Here is a 25,450-nt window from a genome sequence, read left to right on the forward strand (position 1 = left end):
GTCATGCGCAGTAGGGTTCCTGGCGTGAAGCTGAAAGGCAACACTGTCGGGTTCCCTTACCCGCAATGGCGGCGGCAGCTCCCGACAGCTGATGGAAGCCAGCAGCTGCTGGCTTTTAATTATTTTTTTAGGCAGGACAATGCAAGTTCCACTTTATTTATTTTTTACATTTATATATTTTTTTAATTAAGTAAAGAATTCAGGTTTGACAATGAAATACATATATGACTGCAGTGTGCACCATATCAGTATATGGAATTCATATTTTAAATAAAACTATTAAATAAACAAATAAAAATACCGTAACATAGAAAATCAGTAATAAGTTACATGAAATAGAAAGGAAAAACCAAATTCACTTCCTTTGCATTTGTTCCTAAAATGTGTAAATAAAGAAAACAAAAGGGAAAAAAGGGGAATGTAGGTTAGGGTATGGGGGTAAGGGACAAGAAATTAGTGAACAACCAGAATGTCATAAATCAACTGCTAGTTACGAGTAATGTTTTTCCCTCATCTGAATATTTAAAAGCATTCCATAGAAGCCATGTTTTATTGTAATTTCCCATGTAGATTGTGTAAGGAGAGGACTAGGTTTTCCATTTCATTAATATTTTCAATTTTGGAAAACCATTTTTTTGGGAAATCCTCTGTATTTCTCCCCAGAATTGTGTACGTTTTGAACAAGCCCAAAAAATATATGTAAAAGGTCTCCCCTGTTCTCCCGGGACCTCCAACATCGATCTGAAGTAGAAGCAATGAAAGTATGAAGAATTAATGGAGTTCGGTAGTTCCATTTTAACATTTTGCAGATTTATTTTGAAGAGAAAAGGCAATACATGACAGTATGCTGCCTTGGGAATGGCATAGATAGATAAATATATTTTTAACAGAGAGATTTAAGACATTTACTGCAAAGCGTGGCACGGCATCCAATAGTATTTGAGCAAAAAACATAAAAAATAAAATATGGGCCAGATTCACAGAAAAAGTACGCCGGAGTATCTGCTGATACTCCGGCGTACTTTCAAATTTGCCACGTTGTATCTTTATTTGTAATTCACAAAAAAGATACGACGGCTTTTGGCTAAGATCCGACAGGCGTACGGCTTCGGATCGTAGGTGTAATTTCCCGGCGGCCACTGGGTGGAGTTCGCGTTGTTTTCCAGCGTCGGGTATGCAAATTAGCTGATTACGGCGATCCACGAAGGTAAGCGCGTTCGCCGCATTCTCTTACGTCGTCGCTAGTCGGTTTTTCCCTTTTGCAAACTTAGGCCTGCTTTTTCATGGCTTAGATTTAGAACAGCCATGTTAAAGTATGGCCGTCGTTCCAGCGTCTAATTAAATGTTTTTTTTTTTTGCGTAAGACGTCCGGGAATACGAAAGGACGTAACGCACGTCGCCGTTCAAAAAATACGTTGGGGCGCCGTAATTTCACGCAAAGCACGGCAGGAAATTTTCACACGGAGCATGCGCAGAACGTTCGGCGCTGGAGCGCACCTAATTTAAATGACACATGCCCCATTTAAATTAGGCGGGCTTGCGCCGGACGGCTTTACGTTACACCGCCGTAAGTTTACACGCAAGTGCTTGGTGAATCAGGCACTTGCGCTAAAAACTTGCGGCGGTGTAACGTAAAGACGATATGTTACGCCGCCGCAGATCTCTGTGAATCTGGCCCTATATTTTTAAAGGGGTGTTAAAGGTTTGTTATTTATTTTCTAAATAGGTTCCTTTAAGCTAGTGCATTGTTGGTTCACTTACCTTTTCCTTCAATTTCCCTTCTAAATGTTTTTTTTTCATGCTGACTAACCCCCAGTCAGAACGGCTCGGATGATGGGGGAAAGCTTACTGAGGAGGAACATGATGTGAGAAATTCAGACAAAGAAAACAAAACATTTAGAAGGGAAATTGAAGGAAAGGGTGAGGCCCCGTACACACGAGTGGATCCATCCGCTGGAATTGATCCACGGACCGGCTCCAGCGGATAGATCCCCTGGTGTGTACAATCCAGCGGATCTGTTTCCGCAGATTTTTATCCCCTGGGATGGATTTCCAGCGGATAAAAATTTGAAGACAAGCTTTCAAATCTATCCGCTTGAATCCATCCCAACGGATTGATCCGCTGGTCTGTACAGACTCACCGGATCAATCATCGCGATGGGATTTCGGCGCGGATTTCGATCCGATGGTGAGTACACTCCATCGGATCAAAATCCTCGCAAATCCTCGAGAGGATTTATCCGTGGAAACGGTCCGGTGGACCGTATCCGCGGATAAATCCTCTCGTGTGTACGGGGGCTTAAGTGAACCAACAATGCACTAGCTTAAAGGAACCTATTTAGAAAATAAAAAAACAAACCTTTGCAACCCCTTTAACTCTAGCATTTATATTATATATATTATAATATACAATATATTAATATAGTATATTACTCAAGCATACAGTATGTACTATGACTGTAAATGTGTGCAATTATTCCCAGCCTTCTTTAGGATGGGAGGGATAACATGTATATGCTGAATTATAGGTTGTAAATCTAGAAATATGGGATGTGTCTCTATAATATATAAGGTGTGTTTATCCCTTCCTGAAAGCTGACATTGTTTCATCTTACTGGAAAGCAGTTCTTACAGAAAGTCCAGTGCGGGAAACCAAAATGAGACCATATCATTGTCTTTTCATGTTTGCTTTGTTGCTTCTTTGGGTGGAAGTGAAATGTATGACTACAAAAAGCAAGATGAGTAAGTAAAATGACAAACTACTTTTTAGATTATGAAACTGGGATGAGTATCAGATTTAACATTTATTTTAGTAAGGTTTTTTAATTTGTCATCTCTGTAAAGGTTTCTTCTATTTATATGCACATCAATGATAAATAAACATTGTTTTAGAAATAAAAAAAATAATATAATAATAATAATAATAATAATATTAAATTAATCTTAGACGCATTCTAAATACATATAATGTCATAAAAAAGCTTCTATTTCTAGCTCTGCAATATTAGCATTGCTGTTGCTTTTATGACAAAGATATATGAAGCAGCCTAACGTGAGGTTTATAAATTTATAAATAGAAATAATAAAAAAAAAACAATCATTCTGTTAACTGATTTAAAATAAAGTTACCATATTGAAACGTCAGTGATAAAGCAATGTTGTGATAAGAGGATTGAAACATCTGCAGTTGGTAGGAACCATTGACCTGTAATTTGTTGCTTTTCAGAAGACGTTCATAGTTTAGAATTTCAAGACGGATGGCAGAAGCATAACAACAAGGATCATTTTACATATATACTGTATGTTTGATTTGTACATCCAGCAATATACATTAGCAGAGAGGTTATGCATCACCACCATTTCTAAGAATAGGTTTTGTAAACAGGAGCTTGGTGGAAGTAATGTAGAGAGAGTTATCAGCTGGGGCCTTTGTGACACTGGAAGTCTTTTTTTCCAGAATTATTATTACTTTAAAAGGATTGCATTAGTCTGTTGTTGCTTTTACATACGGTAAAAAAATGATAAATGCAATTACTATATAAGAGAAACATCCATCTTTATACAGTAAGTAGAAAAATAACAAAGAACAAATGAAGAATATAATGTTTTAACAGCTATTTTCTGTGTGTAAATAATCATGTACACAATGCAAACTACAGCTAAAGCGATATTAATCCCAAAACAAAACATGTAATATATTGTAGCTTACCAATCCTATATCCATGTATGTGTGGTGGCTGCATTCGTTTTCTGTTTTAAGGCTTATTCCCCTCTTGTTTTTACCTTGTGATCTGGCCACCTCCTGTATTAGAGTGCAACACTGTTGGACAGCAGCATTGTCAGTCTGAGGAGAGGGATGTGTTATCTGTACTAGAAGATTTAAATACACTAACAAATTGAAGGAAAACTTTAGGCCACACTGCAGTTACAGCACCATTTTTTTTTCTTTTAGGATAAGGGTTTTTTGCATGAATAAATAAAAGCTGGTCATTTTAAGCACCCCTGTCAGTGGTAAATGGTTTCGTCTGAACTCTGTAACTGATACATTTGCATGAGAGCTTGTTCTGCTAAAAAAACAACAGACTTACTGGTAGACATGTGCGGTTCGTTTTGTACGACTTTCTGAAAATTCGTACATTCTGAAGCATCCGAAATCCGAATTGCTATTCTTCCGAATTTTTAGAAATATACGAAATTTCGTTGACGAATTTCGGATCCGAATTTCTTACAGAAAGGGTCAAATGTTTGTTAACTTTTCATAACAATTGCGAACATTCATTATGATGAATAAGCAAACCCAGGAAGTCAGCACAGCACAGGAATGGTGGGAGCCCCTCATAATGAGCACAGCACAGGAATGGTGGGAGCCCCTCATAATGAGCACAGCCCAGGAATGGTGGGAGCCCCTCATAATGAGCACAGCACAGGGATGGTGGGAGCCCCTCATAATGAGCACAGCACAGGGATGGTGGGAGCCCCTCATAATGAGCACAGCACAGGAATGGTGGGAGTCCTTCATAATGAGCACAGCACAGGGATGGTGGGAGCCCCTCATAATAAGCACAGCAGGGGCACAGCCTCAGGAGGAAGTCAGCAAAGCACAGGGATGGTGGGAGCCCCTCATAATGAGCATAATAAGTCAACGACAGCCATTGGATTGAATACGAATTTTCGTTTAATGTTCGTTAACTTTATTATGAGGGGCTACCACCATCCCTGTGCTGTACTGACTTTCTGGGTTTGCTTATTCATCATAACGAATGTTCGTAATTGTTATGAAAAGTTAACGAACATTCGTTTTGATGAATAAGCAAACCCAGGAAGTCAGCACAGCACAAGTTAACGAACATTCGATGAAAGTTTGCATTCAATCCAATGGCTGTCGTTGACTCATTATGCTCATTATGAGGGGCTCCCACCATCCCTGTGTTGTGCTGACTTCATCCTGGGGCTGTGCCCCTGCTGTGCCTATTATGAGGGGCTCCCACTATCCCTGTGCTGTGATCATTTTTAGGGGCACCCACTATTCCTGTGCTGTGCTCATTGTGAGGGGCTCCCACCATACCTGTGCTGTGCTCATTATGAGGGGCTCCCACCATCCCTGTGCTGTGCTCATTGTGAGGGGCTCCCATCATACCTGTGCTGTGCTCATTATGAGGGGCTCCCACCATACCTGTGCTGTGCTCATTATGAGGGGCTCCCACCATCCCTGTGCTGTGTTAACTTCCTCCTGGGGCTGTGCCCCTCTTTGCTCATTATGAGAGGCTCCCACCATCCCTGTGCTGTGCCAATTATGAGGGGCTCCCACCATCCCTGTGCTGTGCTCATTATGAGGGGCTCCCACATCCCTGTCCTGTGCTCATTATGAGGGGCTTCCACCATCCCTGTGCTGTGCTCATTATGAGGGGCTCCTACCATCCCTGTCCTGTGCTCATTATGAGGGGATCCCACCATCCCTGTGATGTGCTGACTTCCTCCAGTGGGCTTTACCACTGCTGTAATCATTATGAGGGGCTCCCACCATCCCTGTTCTGTGCTGAGTTCCTGCTGGGTTTGTTTGTAGCCCGTTAGTTCAAAATTCATGTCTAAAATTCAATTTGGATTAAATACGAATTTTCGTTAGGTTTGTTAACTTTTCCTAACAATTACAAACATTCGTTATGATGAATTTAAAAAGCAAACCCAGGAAGTCAGCAGCACTGTTGATTTCTTGGGTTTGCTTTTTAAATTCATCATAACGAATGTTCGTAATTTTAAGTTCTAACGAAAATGCAAAAATGCGAAAATGCAAAAATACGAATTTTCGACCAATACGAAACGGAACGGAACGAAACAAAACAAATTTATTGACGGCGCACATGTCTACTCACTGGGTGGATTACCAGATGAAAGGGAACGAAAACATAAAAAAGAAAACAAATTCAGCCACCAAATCTAAAATTTGTTTAAGATGCAATATAATGCATTTTTTCTTTTGGGTTTAATACCACTTTCTTGTTCAAATTGTTAGTATAACACAGGTAAAAAAATAAATGGTTCAGGTATAGGCCCTTATGTAAGACATGAAATATTATCATATAACTGTACAGGGTTGGATGAACAGCCATGAAGCAAACATACCTAGTAACATCACAAGTCCCTCACAGCAGTCAGCGGAGGGCTGAGGGTAATGTATGCCTTTAGGTGAGTTTAGGTCAGTAGTTTGCCTAGAGATTTAAGGACTGGACAATTGTTCACTCTCAACTGATAAAGCAATGTAACGAGAAGAGTATAGGAGAGAAGGGGGAGACCAGAATGTCTACCCATGGCTGTACCTGTAGAAGGGCCAAATTGGTATCAAGGAAATAGCTTCAGCATAGATCAGAAGGGTATCATCAAATTGAAGGAGAAGAAAATGGTGCACCCAGGGTTGTCATAATTTGGTATAATGTTCGACTCTGTCTCATATAGCCTCCTCCAGTTTAGCATGCATTATAGCCTTAGTGCCGGTTCACACTACCACGACTTGGGATCCGACTTGTGTCACCTCAAGTCGCGCGACATGAGAAATTCAATTGAAGTGAATGAGAGCGTCTTAATGTACACTACTGAAGTCGCTCTGACTTCAGAAAAGGTTCCTGTACTACTTCAAGGCGACTTCTAGGCAACTTGTAGGCAACTTGTACCCATAGATTTCAGTGGAATTTGCCTCCAAAGTCGGATCACTGTCTTAACTGAAGCAACTTTACAGGAAGAGAAAATAGTTTACTCAGGCAAACCCCTCCCTCCCACAGAGCTGATTATTCTGTGATTGGCCACAGCCAAAGTTGCCTGTCCTGGAGGCAACTTTAAGTCACTTTGTAAGTTGCTCCAAGTGACACTGAAGTCGCACTGAAGTCGCGCTGAAGTTGCCTTGCAAAGTCGGGTTGCCCCTGTGTGAACCGGCTCTTAGTGACTTTGTTTTTTTGTTTTCCTTATGTTAAGAGTACTAGTCTTCCAGGCTTTTGCAATAGTTTTTTTGGCAGCTGTGGTCACTTGGAGAAGTAGTTTGTGATCAACTTGTGCTAAACTAAAAGGTTGTATGTTCAATAGGGCTGAGAGAGGATCTGGGGGCAGCTTAGCTGTCATTAACATGGAGTTGTTCCTGTACACATCAGCCTAGAAGTGCTGTACTCTGGGACAGGTTCACCATATGTGAAGGTGGGTGCATATTTCATCGCAGCCTTGAAAGCATTTGGAAGAATCGTTTGGTACATATTTAGCAAGCCTAGGGGGGAATAGATACCAATAGGTAAAGATTTTGTAGTTAGCTTCTAGTGCTGCTATGTTCCGAACTGAAGACTTGGTGGCCGCCTAAACCTCTGGCCATGCTATGTGTTCTGAGAAGATCTCCAGGTCTCCCTCCCAGTGGGATGTATATGAGGGTGGACGGAAATCTGGCTTGTTCAGCAATTGGTGATAGAGTTGGGAGATGAGGCCTGGGGCATGGGGGTCCTTCTTACAGGCCCTTTTGAAGAAAGTGAGGTGAAGGTAGAGAGTAGACAGGGCAAAAAGGGGGAGGAAGTGTCTTATTTGTAAGTAACGGAATATAACCAAGTTAGACAGGCCATGTATTTCCTGCAGGGTGAAAAAGGTTTTGAAGGCAGAGTTAGTAGTCAAATGGTAGAAACGCAGAAGACCAGCAGAGCACAAGGCCTGAAACCAGGAAGGGGTGGCAATGGATGGGTAAAAATGCTCCATGCAGCTGAGAACAGAGGGAATGTGATCGCATATAAAAAAGGGAAAAAGGGAATTTATAATGTTTTTTTTATATCTATATAAAAATGTTTTGTGTTTCATTTCTATTTTAAGCTGAATGGGTTGTTTTACAAGTTGATCGTTTACAGTCACTTTAAAAAATCACCTTTAGTTCCTGGCACAGGGTATGCCAGTATCTTTAAATCAATGTAGCTTTTGGCTGTGGACTGGAAATTGAAAAACAGGTTGCCAAGACTTTGAAAGCCAAGTACTACTATTTTCAATAACAGCAATTTGGACTAAATATTTTCAATAACAGTATTTGGACTAAAAGTACATTTTTCAGGACCCCGTTGTACTGTTAGCCCAAATACAGCCCGTGTCACTGAAATTTGCAGTACTTAATGTTTTGTTATATACCACTGCTCTGTTTCTAATGCCTTGTACACACGATTGGTAAACCGAGAACAGTAGCTTTTTCCCCCTACACACGGCTGGGTTTCCCGACAGGAAAACTGCCATGAGAGCTTTTGGTTAAGAAACCCTGCTGTGTGTATGCTCCACCACAGGTTTTTCCCATAGGCAAACTGCTGGCTTAAAAACCGCTGGGAATCCCGGCGGGAAAAAAGAGAACATGTTTTGTTTTTTCCTGCCACTATTCCTGGTGGTTTTCCTGTCAGGAAAACTGCAATGGAGCATACACACGGCCAGGATTCCTGGCCAAAAGCTCTCATGGCAGTTTTCCTGCCAGGAAAACGGGTCGTTTCTACGAGGTACTAGCCCCATACACACTATCAGTTTTCCTACAGGTTTTTCTCTTCAGGTTTACCAAAACCATTTAATATGAGGTCAAACCTTAAGAGTTTTAATTCGTATGAAATCAGGCAGGCCTTTGCACTACATGGTTTTGGTAAACCTGAAGAGAAAAACCTGCAGGAAAACTGATAGGCCTCAGAGTTTCTCGGCAGAATTCGGCGAGAAACTCGGTCAGAGCCTGATTCTGCCGAGAAACTCTGTCGTGTGTACACTTTCGGCCCGATGGAGCCGCCGAGGAACTCGTCGAAAAAATAGAGAACATGTTCTCTATTTTCTCGTTGTTCTATGGGAGCTCTCGGCCCGCCGAGCTCCTCGGCGGCTTCAGGGCTGAACTGGCCGAGGAACTCGATGTGTTTGGCACGTCGAGTTCCTCGGCCGTGTGTACGAGGCCATAGTGTGTATGGGGCTTGAGACTTTTCTGTTTCTACTGATTACTTAGAAACAAAGCAGCATGGATCTTTTAAAGATTTCCAGATTACTTCTGACTTTTTTACAACACTGTGGTCTAGTCTCACGTGTGACAAGATTTGTTTTAAATGTTTTCTACAAACTATTAAACTCAGGAGATAACACAATATTACTACACATCGGAGGAAGCAAAAACACAGCTTCATAAAATAATAAATTGTACAAAGTTATTATTCCTGTCTTGCCTCTCCTGGTACAAATGTGATGTATTATCCTGTACACTGAGTGCTGATTTATAACAATTGTAAAAAAAAAATCTGAATTTGAGTATGTTTTCTCTCTTTATTTTTATCTGCAGATAAACAAGGCTTATGTCCAAAGCCAGCTGCAATAAGAGATTTTACAACACCCTGTAATAATAATTGTTCCAGTGATAGTGATTGCCCAGGGAAATTGAGATGCTGTGATACAGGATGTGGACACCAATGTGTCTATGGAGGTACAGTCCCAGTCACTTACCGTACTGTTTCTCCCAGTGTTAGCAATTATGTGTGTCTCATTTAAGAGTAATGTTTTGTTTATGCGTGTAACAAGTAATACTAGAAGGTTCACTGTGCTAATTAATAGTAACAAGAAATACTTGTATTTCTACATGAGCCAACATGATGCAAAGAGATAATAATGAACTGAATGGAGGGTTGATTTTATTGTTTCCTTCTTTGTTTCACATATAATAAATATCAAGTAGATTAGTAGGTCAGTACATATACCAGTTGTATCTCAAACTAAAAATTGTGAGCTTGGTAATAACGTGAAATTACGTGAGCTTATCCATATTTTAAATCAAGCAGTAATAAATACATTAGTACTGTATAGTATATAAGTACTGTGTAAAAGTGACAATTAAAAAATACTATTATTCTGCTTGTGTATGGTGTGGCATTGAGGAAAATAAAAACCCAAGTGGTAGATGCATTTACAATGAGTTGCACTAGTCAAAAACTGTATTTTAGGGCATGGCAGCCCTCTTTTTTTAAAGGGATATTAAAGGCAATGTTTTTTGTTTGAAAGTAACAAACATGTCCAACTTACCTGCTCTGTGCATTGGTTTTGTACAGAGCAGCCCTGATACTCCTCTTCTTGGGTCTCTCATTAGCGCTCCTGGCCCCTCCCTCCTGCCTAGTATCCCCATAGCAAGCAGCTTTCTATGAGGGCCCCCGAGCCGCTGCTCTGTGTGTCCATTAACCACTTGCTTACTGGGCACATATACCCCCTTCCTGCCCAGTCGAAATTTCAGCTTTCAGCACTGCGCCGCTTTAACTGACAATTGCACAGTCGTGCGACATGGCTCCCAAACAAGTTGGCGTCCTTTTTTTCCCACAAATGGAGCTTTCTTTTGGTGGTATTTGATCACCTCTGTGGTTTTTATTGTTTGCGTTATAAACAAAAAAAGAGCGACAATTTTGAAAAAAACACAATATTTTTTACTTTTTGCTATAATAAATATCCAATAAAAAAAATTATAATTTTGGGAAAAAAGGACGTCAATTTTGTTTGGGAGCCACGTCGCACGACCGCGCAATTGTCTATTCAAAGCGTGACAGTGCTGAAAGCTTAAATTTCACCTGGGTAGGAAGGTGGTATATGTGCCCAGTAAGCAAGTGGTTAAGACAGCCCTGGAACACAAACTCCTGCGCACGGGTGGGATGTTCAACACTCGGTCAATAGTCTGCATGCAGATTTCCTCAAAAGTCAAAAGTAGTGGTAACACAAGCCTTGCTGCCCTTCATGGATGGGGAAATCCTGGCAGAAAACACAAAGGGAGAAAGAAAGGCACACCAGCCTCGTGTACTACCATTTGACAATTTATTGAATAAAAAATGATATTAAAAACTACTCGCAAACAAATGGTGATAAAAGGCTTGTCACAAACAATGAAATAAAATACCCCTCGAACACACTCCGGAATGTAGGGGGGGTTTCGAGGTACGTCACTGCTGGCTTACGCGTTTCGAGGCGTCAAGGGCCTCTTCCTCAGAGCCCAGCAGTACAGACCCTTCCACAGACACAGCTTAAATACAAGTGCACATAGGCACAGGTACAGCCCACCACAGGGACCCTCCCAGGGGCCATCCAGACTCCTCCCAACTTAATGAATGGTCAATAATTAGGGTACTAGATGTTATATGTTAATTGTTGATGATAATACTAATACTGCTCAAAATGATGGTACTAATAGTGATGAAAAAAAAAATTGTCTTAAACCATCACTGATGAAAATAGTTCTAAAATTAAACATAAAAATAATAATAATAAAAATAATAATAATAAAAATAATAATGATGATAGTATCACGGATTGGGGAAGGTGTACTGCAGAACCAAACATATGAGTTGCAGTGGTAATCACAGTGTCCCCTACATGCCTTAACCCATCCATGCAAATGTATATATGCATCCATGGATGGCAAGAAGGATGGATGGCCAGCAGTGACGTACCTCAAAACCCCCCCCCCCCCTACATTCCGGAGTGTGTTCGAGGGGTATTTTATTTCATCGTTTGTGACAAGCCTTTTATCACCATTTGTTTGTGAGTAGTTTTTAATATCATTTTTTATTCAATAAATTGTCAAATGGTAGTACACGAGGCTGGTGCGCCTTTCTTTCTCCCTTTGTGTTAAGACAGCCCTGCCTAAGGTCACTTATGGGTTTGTGTTGCTGGATACAGTCACTAATATCACAACATTTATGTTTTAAAGTATGAACCAATATTTTTTATAGTTAATTTTATTGCGTATGCTATTGTTGTGCTTATAGTCACTTATCACATCACTATTGCTAGCACTTTCTGTGTCAACATTTGTGACCTTATTTGCGACTTCATATCACATGAGGTCCTCCTCATACAATCATTGTGTGATATGTATAGATTGTACTCTTTATTATGAGAGATAGATTTTTTCACATCTTATTATTTTAATTATTCTACCTTGTTTAAGGTCTTGCTAGGTTGACTTACCTTGTACACTTTCAGCGCTACACTTTTTATTTATACACTTGTTCAGAATTAGTCTTATTGTTGTGTTGGCTGCTCACATTTGGGGTTGGCGCAGTATTTTACTATATTTATTCCTTTCAATGTCTATAGCAGTGTGTAGCTTTTGGGAGACATGTAGGGGTGAAGGTATTGTATCCACAGGGTCCAGGTTTTTAGGAAATTCGTGTGTGTGTGTCTAGGAGAATGCTAGTAAGGTTTTATTTGAAAAATTGTCTATGGGACAATGAACTTTCGTCTTCCGTGAAGGAAACAAACTGTGGTTTACAATCTTTTGCGATAGTTTGTTTTGCTGCTAGTATAACATAGGTGGCCAACTTAAATTGGGATCTCATGAGGTCTGGAGGTTTTAAATGAAAAGAGGCCTATCAAGGGTCTCTGGGAAAGGGGCAGATTAGCCACGTTTGTAACATTTTTAGGACATTCATGCTAAATCTTGAGGTAGTTAAAGTGCATGTAAAACCAAAACTTTTTTTGGATAGTGTAGGAAATGTTTTTTAAAGGGCATTTTTATCAGAAAACATCTCTTCATCTGCTGGATCTCTAACAACTCTGTTTTCCCCATGACTTTTTGTATAACATAAAGTTGCTAGCAGGACAACAGTAGGAAGAGGGGGCAGGGGGATTCTCCCAGTGGGGACACAACAACAAAATAAATCTAACAGAGGTTTTTCCTCACTGTAGCCAACATTTAAAAGTTTTGGTTTTCCATAGACTTTCATCTTCTGCTGTATTTTTTAGCACCACCTAGAAGACTGCTCTTAGAGTTGCCTCTGATCATTGTGTATTAAAATATAGTATTGGATATAAGCAGCACTCACTTTGCGTATTTCTACAAGGCCATGTCTTGATTAAGACAAGCACAAAAATAAATAAAATCAAAAGCCTTTTTTTCATTCAACCCAGCTGGCTGAAGGAAAATAAAAACCTGAAAGATGGCTGTACTAACACAAGCGATGTTAGTGTGGAAATCTACCTCACTGTGCCTTTGTGTTCTGACAGAGGGGCTACCCCCCTGCCAGAACACACTGATCACACAGCCATTGTCTGCCAGAGCTTATAGGATGCGCGTCGGATGCTGGTGTTCCAGCATGCCTGTTTGTCAGAAGCCGGTCGTGAGACCAGCTTCTGTAGAACAGACAGCTGTACGCACTGGCCAAAAGTGAGTTGGAAATTGACCAATTCCGGACGATTTCTGGAACGTCTGTACAAAGCTTTCATTCCATAATTGTCCTCAACTACTAGAATAAGACCCTACCTAATAGCTACATAACAAAAAAAACAGACAAACACTTAATTTTACTGTGAAGGCAAGTAAACAATGAATTCTGTACAAAAAAAAATATTTGGATATATTCTGTGAAATATTAAAATTTTAATATACTTAATTTTAGTACGAACAGGCTTCTGTCCAAACAGTGATATACCAGATAAAGGAGATAAAGAAGAACAACCAAAATGTGCTAGTGACTTTGATTGCATTAAACCTGCTAAGTGCTGTGATCGAGGCTCATCAAAAGACTGCCTGCCTGCATCAAGAGGTTAGTATAATTTTGTATATTTGACTCTTTTCATTAAGTAGCTTTTTTCTTGATTTTTTACATTAATTTAATGCCTTATATAATTTTTACTTTTATATCATTATAATTTTATATACAATTCTTTAAACATGAAGTTCAAAGAAATGCTGCAACCCATAGCAGCCAACCACAAATTAGATTTCATAATAATAACTACTAAATTAATGCAAGCTGAAATTTGTTTAATCGTAACAGCAGAGTTATAGCGTTTGAAGCTCTTTGCATTGCCTAAACCCTGGGTTGTAGTTACAGTTGTATTCAAAATTATTCAACCCCCACTGAAATTGATTGTTTTGCCCAGTTTGACACTGATTTTGATCATCCTGTCATCCTGCTTACAATTAAATCAAAGAGGCACGTGTAGGTCAGACAAATATAACATAACATTTATAATGAAATAACCACAAATGTCTTTTCTGTGCTCACATCATTATCAGTTTTATTCAACCCCCAATTGACATTCAATCTTAGTACTTAGTACAACATCCTTTTACAGTTATAACAGCTTTTAAACTTGAAGCATAGCTTGACACAAGTGTCTTGCAGCGATCTACGGGTATCTTCGCCCATTCGTCATGGGCAAAAGCCTCCAGTTCAGTCACATTCTTAGGCTTGCGCACTGCAACTGCTTTCTTTAAGTCCCACCAGAGGTTCTCAATCGGATTTAAGTCTGGTGACTGCGATGGCCACTCCCAAATATTCCAGCCTTTAATCTGCAACCATGCTCTAGTGGACTTGGAGGTATGCTTGGGATCATTGTCCTGTTGAAAGGTCCAACGTCTCCCAAGCCTCAGGTTTGTGACGGACTGCATCACATTGTTATCCACTATCTCCTGTTACTGAAGAGAATTCATGGTACCTTGCAGACGCTGAAGCTTCCCTGTACCTGCAGAAGCAAAACAGCCCCAAAGCATGATTGACCCCCCGCCATGCTTCACAGTAGGCAGGTGTTCTTTTCATCATAGGCCTTGTTCTTCCTCCTCCAAACATAGCGTTGATCCATGGGCCCAAACACTTCTAATTTTGTTTCATCAGTCCAGAGAACACAATCCCAAAACTTCTGTGGTTTGTCCACATGATTTTTGCATACTGCAGTCGAATCTTCTTATTCTTTGGAGACAGCAAGGGGGTGCGCCTGGGAGTTCTGGCATGGAGGCCTTCATTACGCAGTGTGCGCCGTATTGTCTTAGCAGAAACTTCAGTACCCACATCTGACAAATCTTTTCTCAGTTCCTCAGCAGTCACAAGGGGACTTTTCTCCACTCTACGCTTCAGGTAGCGCACAGCAGTCGAAGTCAGCATCTTCTTTCTGCCACGACCAGGTAGCGTTTCAACAGTGCCCTTTGCCTTTAATTTGCGAATGATGCGTCCTATGGTGTCTCTTGGTATGTTTAACATCTTTGCAATCTTCTTATAGCCATTGCCCTTCCTGTGAAGAGTAATCACCTCTTCTCTTGTCTTCCCGGACCATTCCCTTGACTTCACCATGTTTGTAACCACACTAGTAAATGTCTAGAAGGAGCCGAGTATCAAAGTCATTTGAAAGCTGCCTGATTGGTGCTTATTAGGCTTTATTGCTGCTCCCTGACATCCACAGGTGTTTTCAATACCTGATTGAAAACACTTCAATGAACCTCTGTTCTTCAGAGTAGTAGTCTTTAAGGGGTTGAATAATTGTGTAAATGAAGAATTCACAAAAGAAACATTTACTACTGTATTACAAAACCAATTGATGTCATGTTAGTTGCATATGGTTCTTTAAGAAGTCCTTGTAGGATTTCATTCTGAATACAATTACAAATGTACACTAAATTCACTAAAACCCTTTACAGCATTGGGGGGTTGAATAATTTTCAACACAACTGTATGTTGTAGTTAAAATAGTCATGAGGCCCATGTTTGAAATAGTCAATCCAAAAAGAGTGACTAATTAAAAACATGATTAACTGGCCAATAATCTCTTGGAGGTCCATAGATATAAGAATTCTTTATTGAAACCTCTGTAGTACAGTATATGCTTGCTGGAATAATAGACCTTATTGTCTTTAGTCTATTTGTCTTATTGTGTGGTTTAAAGATCCACACAATATCTCAAATCTGGGGATCTCCTTTCTTATCTCAAATCTGGGGATCCTATATTATACCTGCTGGTGTGATGCCACAACACCCTCCTTGCTTTCACACGCCGAAAACCTGGTCCAAGTATTACCAAATGCTTCTAAGGCCTCGTACACACGATAGGTTAACAAGAGGACAACGGTCTGGCAGACCGTTTTCATCGGTTAAAACCGATCGTGTGTGGGCCCCATAGGTTATTTAACCATTGGTTAAAAAAAAAAAACGTATGTTTATGTTTTATGTCATTGATTTGTTCAATCTCTATGATTGTTCTGGAGAGCTTATAGGCTATCTAAGGATGTTTTTCTATTTTGAGTTTTCTGTTATCTTTGGACAAGTATTATGTTATGAATTGCTACACTGTACTGTACACCCTTTTGTTTTCTATTTTACTTCAATAAAACTATTTCAAGTAAAAAAAAAAAAAAGCAAACTTGCTTTAAAATTTAACCGATGGATTGCTAACCGATAGGTCAAAATCGATCGTTAGTATGCAAAACCATTGGTTAAAAACCCACGCATGCTCAGAATCAAGTCGACGCATGCTTGGAAGCATTGAACTTCGTTTTTTTCAGCACGTCGTTGTGTTTTACGTCACCGCGTTCTGACACGATCGGTTATTTAACCTATGGTGTGTAGGCATGACGAACCATCAGTCAGCTTCATCGGTTGCTTTTTTTTAACCGAAGGTTAAATAACCTATGGGGCCCACAAACGATCGGTTTTGACCGATGAAAACGGTCCGTCAGACCGTTGTCCTCTGGTGAACCTATCGTGTGTACGAGGCTTTACTGTCTTCAGGCTAAGTTCACTTTTTCAGACAGAATTTCACTTTTTAGAAAAAATTGAATCCTTTTGTAAATGATAATGATATCGTGATATAATTTCTGCCCCAGACATTCCATTTTTCTTATCTCTCACTTACCTTGTCCACAGAATGTTTGAAATGTAAATGTTTCTGTCTTAGTTGTAAAAAATAATTTTTACTTGCATCACTTCCTGTAGTTAATCTCCCATTATTCACCGTATTGTTGCATCATAAAAAAGGGTGTACTGGGGCATGTATTATCCATCTGGACTACACCTCTCTCGTTACTATACCACCACCACTTGTTTAATGTCTACTACCTAATTTCACTTTCTGGTGGGTGGGTTTTTGGTGGGTTGCACTGTGCATTTTGCTGAGTTTGTCGCTTGTTTATTTCATTTGCCAAATTGTGTTTTTCGGATATAAATAACAATTAATGCAAATAAATGATGTGGCGCTTACTCAATATCAATAAGAATGAACTTCCAAAGTACTAATCCGATAATGTGCAATAAGTGCAAATAGCATTCCATATCTGGTAACCCAAAAATTCCAAAAATATGAAAAAGTCACAGAATGTTAATAAACGTGCTGGTGCAGAAAACAATCAATTACTAATAACCAGAAGAAGTGCAAATATATCAAAAAACATTCATGAAAGTGCCTGTGCAAAAAAACTCTGTACAAAAAAATTGTTCATACAGTGAAGTCACCATCCATAGTGCAAATACATTTTGGTTCTTTCAAGTGATGACCTTTCACCATCCGTGACAATAGTGTGCCCAGGCTCTCACATCAAGTAAAGACCCATGCAGGTCTAATTGCGCTTCTGGTATAGATCTCTTGGATATCCACAGTAGCATGTTTTTTTTCCTTGAAGGATCCAGCCAGATAAAACAAATCTCAATATGGGAAAGGAAACTCCACTGAACGTGTTATTCTCCTCAATCTCCTCCACTCCTCCAATAATTAACTCACATCTAAAAACGAAGTGTTCCACCTCACATAAATCAAGGACTTCTGATCTCGGCCGCGACCGGAAGTGACGTCACCCCGGCTCCTCCAGACACAGTGTATCACAGTAAAAATATTTACCAGCACACCATGGAATGATGAAAATAGCGTCCAAATGGATGATTTATTGCATGATCACAACACAAAGAGAGTGCAACGTTTCGGAGCCACGCAGGGCCCCTTCATCAGGCAGTATCCAGCTGGTTGTTGCTACGAGCACCCAAACCCAAGAGTGTATCCAGGAATATGTGCGATGGGAATATGAAGTATGACGTATCACAGATCACATGACTTTATCAAGTGGAACACTTCATTTTTAGATGTGAGTTACTACTTTTTTAATAAATATTTTTACTGGAGTGGAAAAGATTGAGGAGAATAACTCGTTCAGTGGAGTTTCCTTTTCCACATTGAGATTTGTTTGATCTGGCTGGACCCTTCAAGGAAAAAGAGCCTTCTACTGTGGATATTCAAGAGATCTATACCAGAAGCATGACTAGACCTGCAGGGGTCTTTACTTGAGGTGAGAGGCTGGGGCACACTATTGTCATGGATGGTGAAAGTTCCTCACTTGAAAGAACCAAAATGTATTTGCACTATGGACTTTTCGCACAGGTACTTTTATGAACGTTTTCTGATATATTTGCCCCTTTCCTGATTATTATTTATTTATTTATTCATATTTTTTGAGTTTTTTGGTTACCAGATATTGAATGCTATTTGCCCTTATTGCACATTATCGCATTAGCATTTTGGAAGTTCATTCTTATCGAATTTGAGTAAGCACCACATCATTTACTTGTATTTATATATTTATATTGTCACTGTGTGGGAACACGTATTCATGTTGGCTGCCACTCTTTGATCCTTACTTATTTGGTTTGTGCATTAGTATTTAAAACAAGAGGTGATGTTCCAGAATGTATGGGATATAAGCATTAGTCAAACCACATCCCTAAATACAGAATATAGATATACACCCCGAAGAGTGTGTTTTCTCAGTGGGACTTTAATTGGAATGACTAAGTGGCTGAGTAACCAGGTAGAAATCACTAAAGTTCAAAAAGCATAATTTATTAGAAAAAGGACTAGATTGATATATATATGAACGGCCAATCTCATAATCCAAAACACATCCGAACAAATGTGGGAAACAAAATGAGAAAAAGCATCGGCAAGGAAGATGACAAAAAAACAGATAGCAAACATAAAATGACAATAATAATGCAGGACCCAATACTGTCTATGGGGTGAGACAGAAAAACCCAATGTTTCAAAGGCTTATTTTGTTTGTAGAACCTCATCTTTAGGAGTGGGATATTGTATATAGAAAACTGTATAAAAATATCTACATATATATCCATTAGCTATCAGAAATACTGACCATTCCACATAAATAGAAAATATATGGGGTAACCCGCGCTTAGGATGAAGATGTTAAAATTATAATAAATACATAAGACTGCAGACCCCCCTATTATGTATCCCCAAAGGGGATACAGAAAATTAGGAAAATTGGGGTGTGGGGGTGGTGGCGCTGTCTCTACAATTCCCTATTTATATAAGGAAGGGGAATGAATACATAGATCAAATCCCTACTATGTAAATATATGTTGCCAACAAAATGGTGTAAATGTGTATTAGACCACCAAAGCCTAGATACTAGGTATATACCTCGACGGGGAGTGCTAATAACCTTTAAAGGAGAATGAGACAAAACTAAATACGTTTAAGAAAAAACTGGTGAACAGCATATAAGTATATGTGAACCACTAGGTTATGACACTAATGTGAAAACTGTGCTACTCATACCCGTACAATACTAAATAAATATGAATATGCGCACATATATATGCAATAAAAGGTACAAAATAAACCACCAAGGTGAAAAAATGATGAAGTAAAAAATAAAAAATCCACTAGAAAATCCAATAAAGAATCCAATGAAAAATCCGACTCAATAAAGTCCAGTGTTGAATACTAAATACCCAACTGAAATGGTTAATATAAAGTGCAAAGGTAATCAAAAAATCAAAAGTATATAATAAGATGACAATAATGTAAAAATTAGGTGATGAATCCACACCAGTTATTTAAACTTCAACGTGAGTGCAGTAGTCCATTCCAAAGTGCTTCTTGCTGTGCTGAGTGATCACACTATGCAGTATGTGTTAGCACAGTGGTTCCGGTGCTCCCCCACTTAGGTCCCCACTCACAAGAAGCGCTCACCCCTGCAGGGGTAAAGTGCATAAACGTGTACGTTGTGATGCCTCTCCGCTACGATTCTCCCTTCCTTGAGCTTTCTGGGATCGATCTCCAGCAAATGACAGGAATCCTCCTAGATGTCCAGGCTCTATGGCTGTAAACCAGATAAGGGATGTCGACTATGCTTGAAAACAGGCTCAATAGCGTATGATGAAGTAGGAACCGAGGGATAATGACGAGATGTGCATTAGTATACAACCACTGTTTACAATAATAATTAATGGACCTGAAAGTCCAACTTTTAGGTGTATAATGGTGGCCATACAATATACAATTTGATTTGTACAATGTCTGTGTGATCTACTTTTGAGTTACCAAAACTATATAATTGGAGGGCACACCATCTATCCAATCACTCTCTATCCATCTCTTCCACAATCAGATTGTAGAGTGTATGGTGGGATTTATAGAACCCAGGACGTACTTCTCCTGTTTTCAATACTACAGCTCTATCCCCATAGGCTATCATCTGATCACTTAGCTCCTGCACACTCTGCCAAATGAACAATCACTGCCTGTTTATTTAGTGAGGACAGTATTCACTGATTGCATTGAAAAAACATGCACCTGAGGAGGTGAGTGGTAGTGGTCTGGGGGGTGGAAAGGCAGATGCAGGGTATGTGTTCATCAGGTCAGCTGGTGAACTCCCAAGGTCTGTCCAGGAAGTACTGGAGAAGTGATGGAAAAGTTTTTTTTATACAGTCATTTGGACACTGAGGTAAGGGCTGCGTAGGATAAATTAAAAGCTTTTCTATTTCTGAAAAAATAAGTACATTAATGGTATATTGGTATATAGGGGAGCCGACGTTTAGGGGAAAAAAGGGGATTTTTAATAACAGCTTACCTGAAAAAACCTTTTCTTGTAGTACATCACGGGACACAGAGCAGCATAGCCATTACATATGGGTTATATAGTGTACCTTCAGGTGATGGACACTGGCACTCTCCGACAGGAAGTTCCCTCCCTATATAACCCCCACCCATAGTGGGAGTACCTCAGTTTTGTAGCAAGCAATATGCATCCCAAAATTCCCCATAAGAGGGGTGGGAGCTCTGTGTCCCCTGATGTACTACAAGAAAAGGATTTTTCAGGTAAGCTGTTATTAAAAATCCCCTTTTCTTTATCGTACATCACGGGACACAGAGCAGCATAGCCATTACATATGGGATGTCCCCAAGCAATGCTTCATGAGGGGAGGGAAACAACCAGAAAAAAACAAACAGGAGGTGCCACCGGACAGGAGGAGGTTAAATTGCGGCCTGGAGGACCGCCTGCCCAAAAGCTGAATCAGCGTTCCTCCTAACGTCCATTTGATAAAACTTTGCAAATGTGTGGACAGACGACCAGGTCGCTGCCCTGCAGACCTGAGCCATAGGGACCTGGTGATACGCTGCCCAAGAGGCACTCACAGCTCTAGTGGAATGAGCCTTAACCGATAAGGGTGGACTTTTCCCCTTCAGGCCATAGGCCTGTATAATTGTCTGCCTAATCCACTTAGAAATAGTGGCTTTAGACGCTGCCTGGCCCTTCTTGGGCCCTTCTGGCAGAATGAATAAGACGTCAGTCTTACGAATCTGGGCTGTAGCTTCCAAGTAAATCTTTACAGCTCTAACTACATCCAAGGAATGTAGTAACCTCTCTTCCTTAGAAGAAGGCTTTGGAAAAAATTATGGAAGAATCACATCTTGATTAAGGTGAAAATTAGACACCACCTTAGGCAGGAAGGACGGAAGCGGCCGCAAAACGACCCTGTCCTTATGCAGTAATAAATAAGGTGCCTTACATGACAAGGCTGCCAACTCCGACACTCTTCTGGCGGATGCCATGGCCACCAGAAACACTAGTTTCCTAGTCAAAAGGACCAAAGGGATCGCGGACAAGGGCTCAAAAGGCTGCCTTTGCAAGGCCGATAGAACCAAATTTAGATCCCAAGGATACAGGGGAGCTTTAATCGGGGGATTCACCCGAATGACACCTTGTAAAAAGGATTTCATTAAAGAATGGGCAGCCAAAGGTCTCTGGAAGAAGACCGACAAGGCAGACACCTGCCCCTTGATTGTGCTGACCGCCAAACCTTTTTCCACTCCCAATTGTAAAAACTCCAGGATTCTCCCAATGCTATATTTGCGGGGATCCCATTTCCTGGTCTCACACCAGGTAATATAGGCCTTCCACACCCTATAGTATATTAACCTGGAAACTGGTTTCCTTGCGCTTATAAGGGTGGAAATGACCTGCCCTGAAAGGCCTCTGTTTCTGAGAATCAGGGACTCAGCCGCCAGGCCGTTAAATTTAGGGCCTGTAAGGCAGGATGGTAGAATGGCCCTTGTGAGAGGAGGTCCGGACGTAGAGGGAGGACCCAAGGCTCCTCTACCGTCATCCTTTTTATCAAGGAGTACCAAGGTCTTCGGGGCCACGCTGGGGCCACTAGAATCGCTGGCTTGCGTTCCCTTTGAATTCTGTGAAGAAGACGGGGTAGCATCCGTATTGGAGGGAAGGCATAGATTAGCGCAAACTGATGCCAAGGGCACACCAAGGCATCCGTCCCGCAGGCCAATGGATCCCTCGTTCGAGAGACAAACTTTGCTACTTTGGCATTGAATCTGGACGCCATAACGTCCACCTCCGGAGTACCCCACTTCCGGCAAATGTCCTGGAACACTTCGGGGTGGAGGGACCATTCCCCTGGGGACATCTGTTGGCGGCTGAGGAAGTCCGCCTGCCAATTGTCCACCCCGGGGATAAAGATAGCTGAGATGCAGGGGACATGGGCTTCTGCCCATGAAAAAATCCGATCTACCTCCCTCTGGGCTGCCTGACTCCTGGTGCCGCCCTGGTGGTTTATATAAGCCACGGCAGTGGCATTGTCGGATTGTACCCTTACTGGGGAGCCCTGCAGAATCTCCGTCCAGCCCAAAAGAGCCAACCGAGCTGCTCGGATCTCTAAGACATTTATGGGTAGGGCTGATTCTGCCCTTGACCATTTCCCCTGTAGGGTTAAATCGTCTAGGACTGCACCCCAGCCCGATAGGCTGGCATTCGTGGTTATTATCCTCCAAGAGGGGGGACTGAACGATCTTCCTTTCAGAAGATTTTTTGTGACTAGCCACCAACACAGACTCTGCCTTACCGCATAGGGAAGGGAAATGGGAAGATCCAAGGCCTGGAGTCTTTTGTCCCAGGCCGTGAGAATTGCTCTCTGTAGCCTTCGAGAATGGATCTGGGCATAGGGCACTGCCTCGAAGGTGGCCACTAGCTTTCCCAACAGGCGCATGCAGAGGCGTATAGATGGCCTTGTGCTGCTTAAGACTACCTGGATTAATTCCCTTATCGAGTCTACTTTGGACTGGGGCAGGAAGATCCGTTGTCGTCTTGTATCTAAAATTAGACCTAGATACTCCAACCTTCTTGTGGGCTGTAAGGCCGATTTGTCTCGGTTTAGAACCCAACCCAGGGACTCTAGGCAGTTTACTACTAGCAACACTGCCTGATTTAAGCCGGCCGCTGAGTGGTCGACTACCAGAAGATCGTCTAAGTAGGCCATGACCAGAATGCCCTGTTCCCTTAGGATGGCCAACACAGGGGCCAGGATTTTCGTAAAAACCCGAGGGGCCGTGGCTAGTCCGAACGGAAGGGCCACGAACTGATAATGCCGATAGTTTAGGGCAAAACGCAGAAACCTGTAATGGCCTGGGAAAATCGGAGCGTGCAGGTACGCGTCCTTTATATCGATGGAGGCCAAGAACTCCCTTCCTTGAAGGGCGGCCACCACCGAGCGAATGGACTCCATTCGAAAGGACCGGACTCTTAAAAAGCGGTTTAATGACTTTAGGTCCAGTATAGGCCTGACGTCGCCGTTTGGCTTTGGGACAATGAAGAGGTTTGAGTAAAACCCTTGTCCTTGCTCCCCTGCTGGTACTTCCATAATCACTCCTTGAGATAGGAGTCGCTCTAGGGCGGACAGAAGTGATGCCTGCTTTTGAGGGTCGCCTGGAAGTCTTGACGCTTGAAAGTGAGGAGGGGGGAACTCCCGAAACTCCAGCTTGTACCCCTGAGTCACTGAGGACAGAACCCATTGGTCGGTAACTTTGGCCCCCCACAACTCCGAGAAGAACCGGAGTCTTCCCCCCACCCGAGAGAGTGGGGGCGCCCCTTCACAAGGCTGCCTTAGGGGCAGCCTTAACCGGCTTACGGTTCCATGGTCTCTTGTTCCCTGCAGCTTGCCCCTGTGGCCTGTTTGCAGCTGCGCGTCCAGGAGGCCGTCGATACTGTCTAGAGAATGAGAGCCCTGGGACTGGAGAGGTTGGACGCTTAAAAGAGGGACCCCGGAACCTTTTCTTAACCGGCAAGAGGGTGCTCTTACCACTAGAGATCTTTTGTATATATTTGTCAAGATCTTCTCCAAACAATCTTTCTCCCTGAAAGGAGAATCCAGTAAGGAGTTTCTTGCAGGGGGTTTCTGCAGACCAGTTTTTCAACCAAAGCAATCTCCTCATATGAACCAAAAATAGGGATAAGCGAGAAGCTTGTTGGATCGAATCCTTGATTGCGTCTACCGCGAAACATAAGGCCCTAGGTAGGTCAGCCAGATCCTGAGCTTGTTGGGCTGGGAGGTCCTTTAGGGCCTGCTTTGCTTGGTCTTTTAAAGCCTGGCAGACGCCAATGGCGGCTACAGCCGGCTGGACCACTGCCCCCGCTGTGGCAAAGGATGCCTTCAATAAGGTCTCAAGCCTTTTATCCACAGGGTCTTTAAACATGTGGATATTGTCTACTGGACACGTTAAAGACTTATTGACACATGAGATGGCTGCGTCCACAGTAGGGACAGCCCATTTCTTTAAAAAATCTTCCTCTAAGGGGTACATGACTGCGAACCTTTTGGGAGGCAGAAAAATCCTGTCCGGCTTAGCCCAGTCCTGAAAAATCAGGTCCTTTAACAAAGGATGTACCGGGAATACCAAATTGGCTTGGGGCGCTTTCAGGGAGCCCAATGAGGATACCGCGGAGGCCAGAGGCTGAGGCACAGGTATCTTAAAAGCCAACCGCACCATATCCGTTAGGGACTGAACCCACAGTCTTTCTGCGTGAGAAGCTGAAAAAGGTTCCTCTATTGTAGAATCCTCAGAACCTAAATGGTCAAGGTGATCCTGAGTCTGGTCTCCTTGATCTTCCAATTCGTCAGCGGAGAGGATATCCTCCTCCAGAGACTCAGACCTGAGAGACGGGGATCTAACCCGCTTCTTCCCTGCCAAAGATGCCGTAATTAGAGCGGCCATCCTCCTTTCCAATCCACCCAAGGTGGAGGCTAACATCTCTTCCGTCACATAGGAAGGAGCTGGTTGAGTAGGGCCAGCCGTAGCACCTAGCAACCCTGATGGCTCACCTAGGACAACAACTTCCGGGCATTCCGGAGTAGTAGGGGCCGCTGGATTTTGGATATCCTCAGAGCCTGATGGAGAACCCTTTGGTTTTTTAACCGTCTTAGCGTTTTTAGCGCCACCTGCACCCTTAGGAGCCATAATATACAAATTCTGAGGCACTCCGCTAGTATATAACTGACTGTAATAGCTGGAGGAAATACACATATAATCAAATAAATGTGAAAAAATAGGATAGGGTAATGTTAGAGGGACTCCAAACCTCCCATAACCTATAAAAAAGGAAAATCAA

At 41.7% G+C, this 25,450-nt stretch overlaps 1 protein-coding gene across 1 annotated transcript in view; it reads left to right on the forward strand.

Annotated features, from left to right (window-relative positions):
• The first annotated feature begins 2,588 nt into the window (after positions 1 to 2,588).
• Positions 2,589 to 25,450, forward strand: part of LOC120920312 (WAP four-disulfide core domain protein 3-like) — a 39,363-nt gene continuing 16,501 nt past the window's right edge. The window contains exons 1-3 of the mRNA XM_040332323.1: positions 2,589 to 2,742; positions 9,299 to 9,439; positions 13,389 to 13,535. Coding sequence (XP_040188257.1) covers positions 2,658 to 2,742; positions 9,299 to 9,439; positions 13,389 to 13,535 — 373 coding nt within the window. The 5' untranslated portion in view covers positions 2,589 to 2,657. The remainder of the gene's footprint in view (positions 2,743 to 9,298; positions 9,440 to 13,388; positions 13,536 to 25,450) is intronic.

This window comes from Rana temporaria, chromosome 1, assembly GCF_905171775.1.
Source record: "Rana temporaria chromosome 1, aRanTem1.1, whole genome shotgun sequence".
NCBI classification, from domain to species: Eukaryota; Metazoa; Chordata; class Amphibia; order Anura; family Ranidae; genus Rana; species Rana temporaria.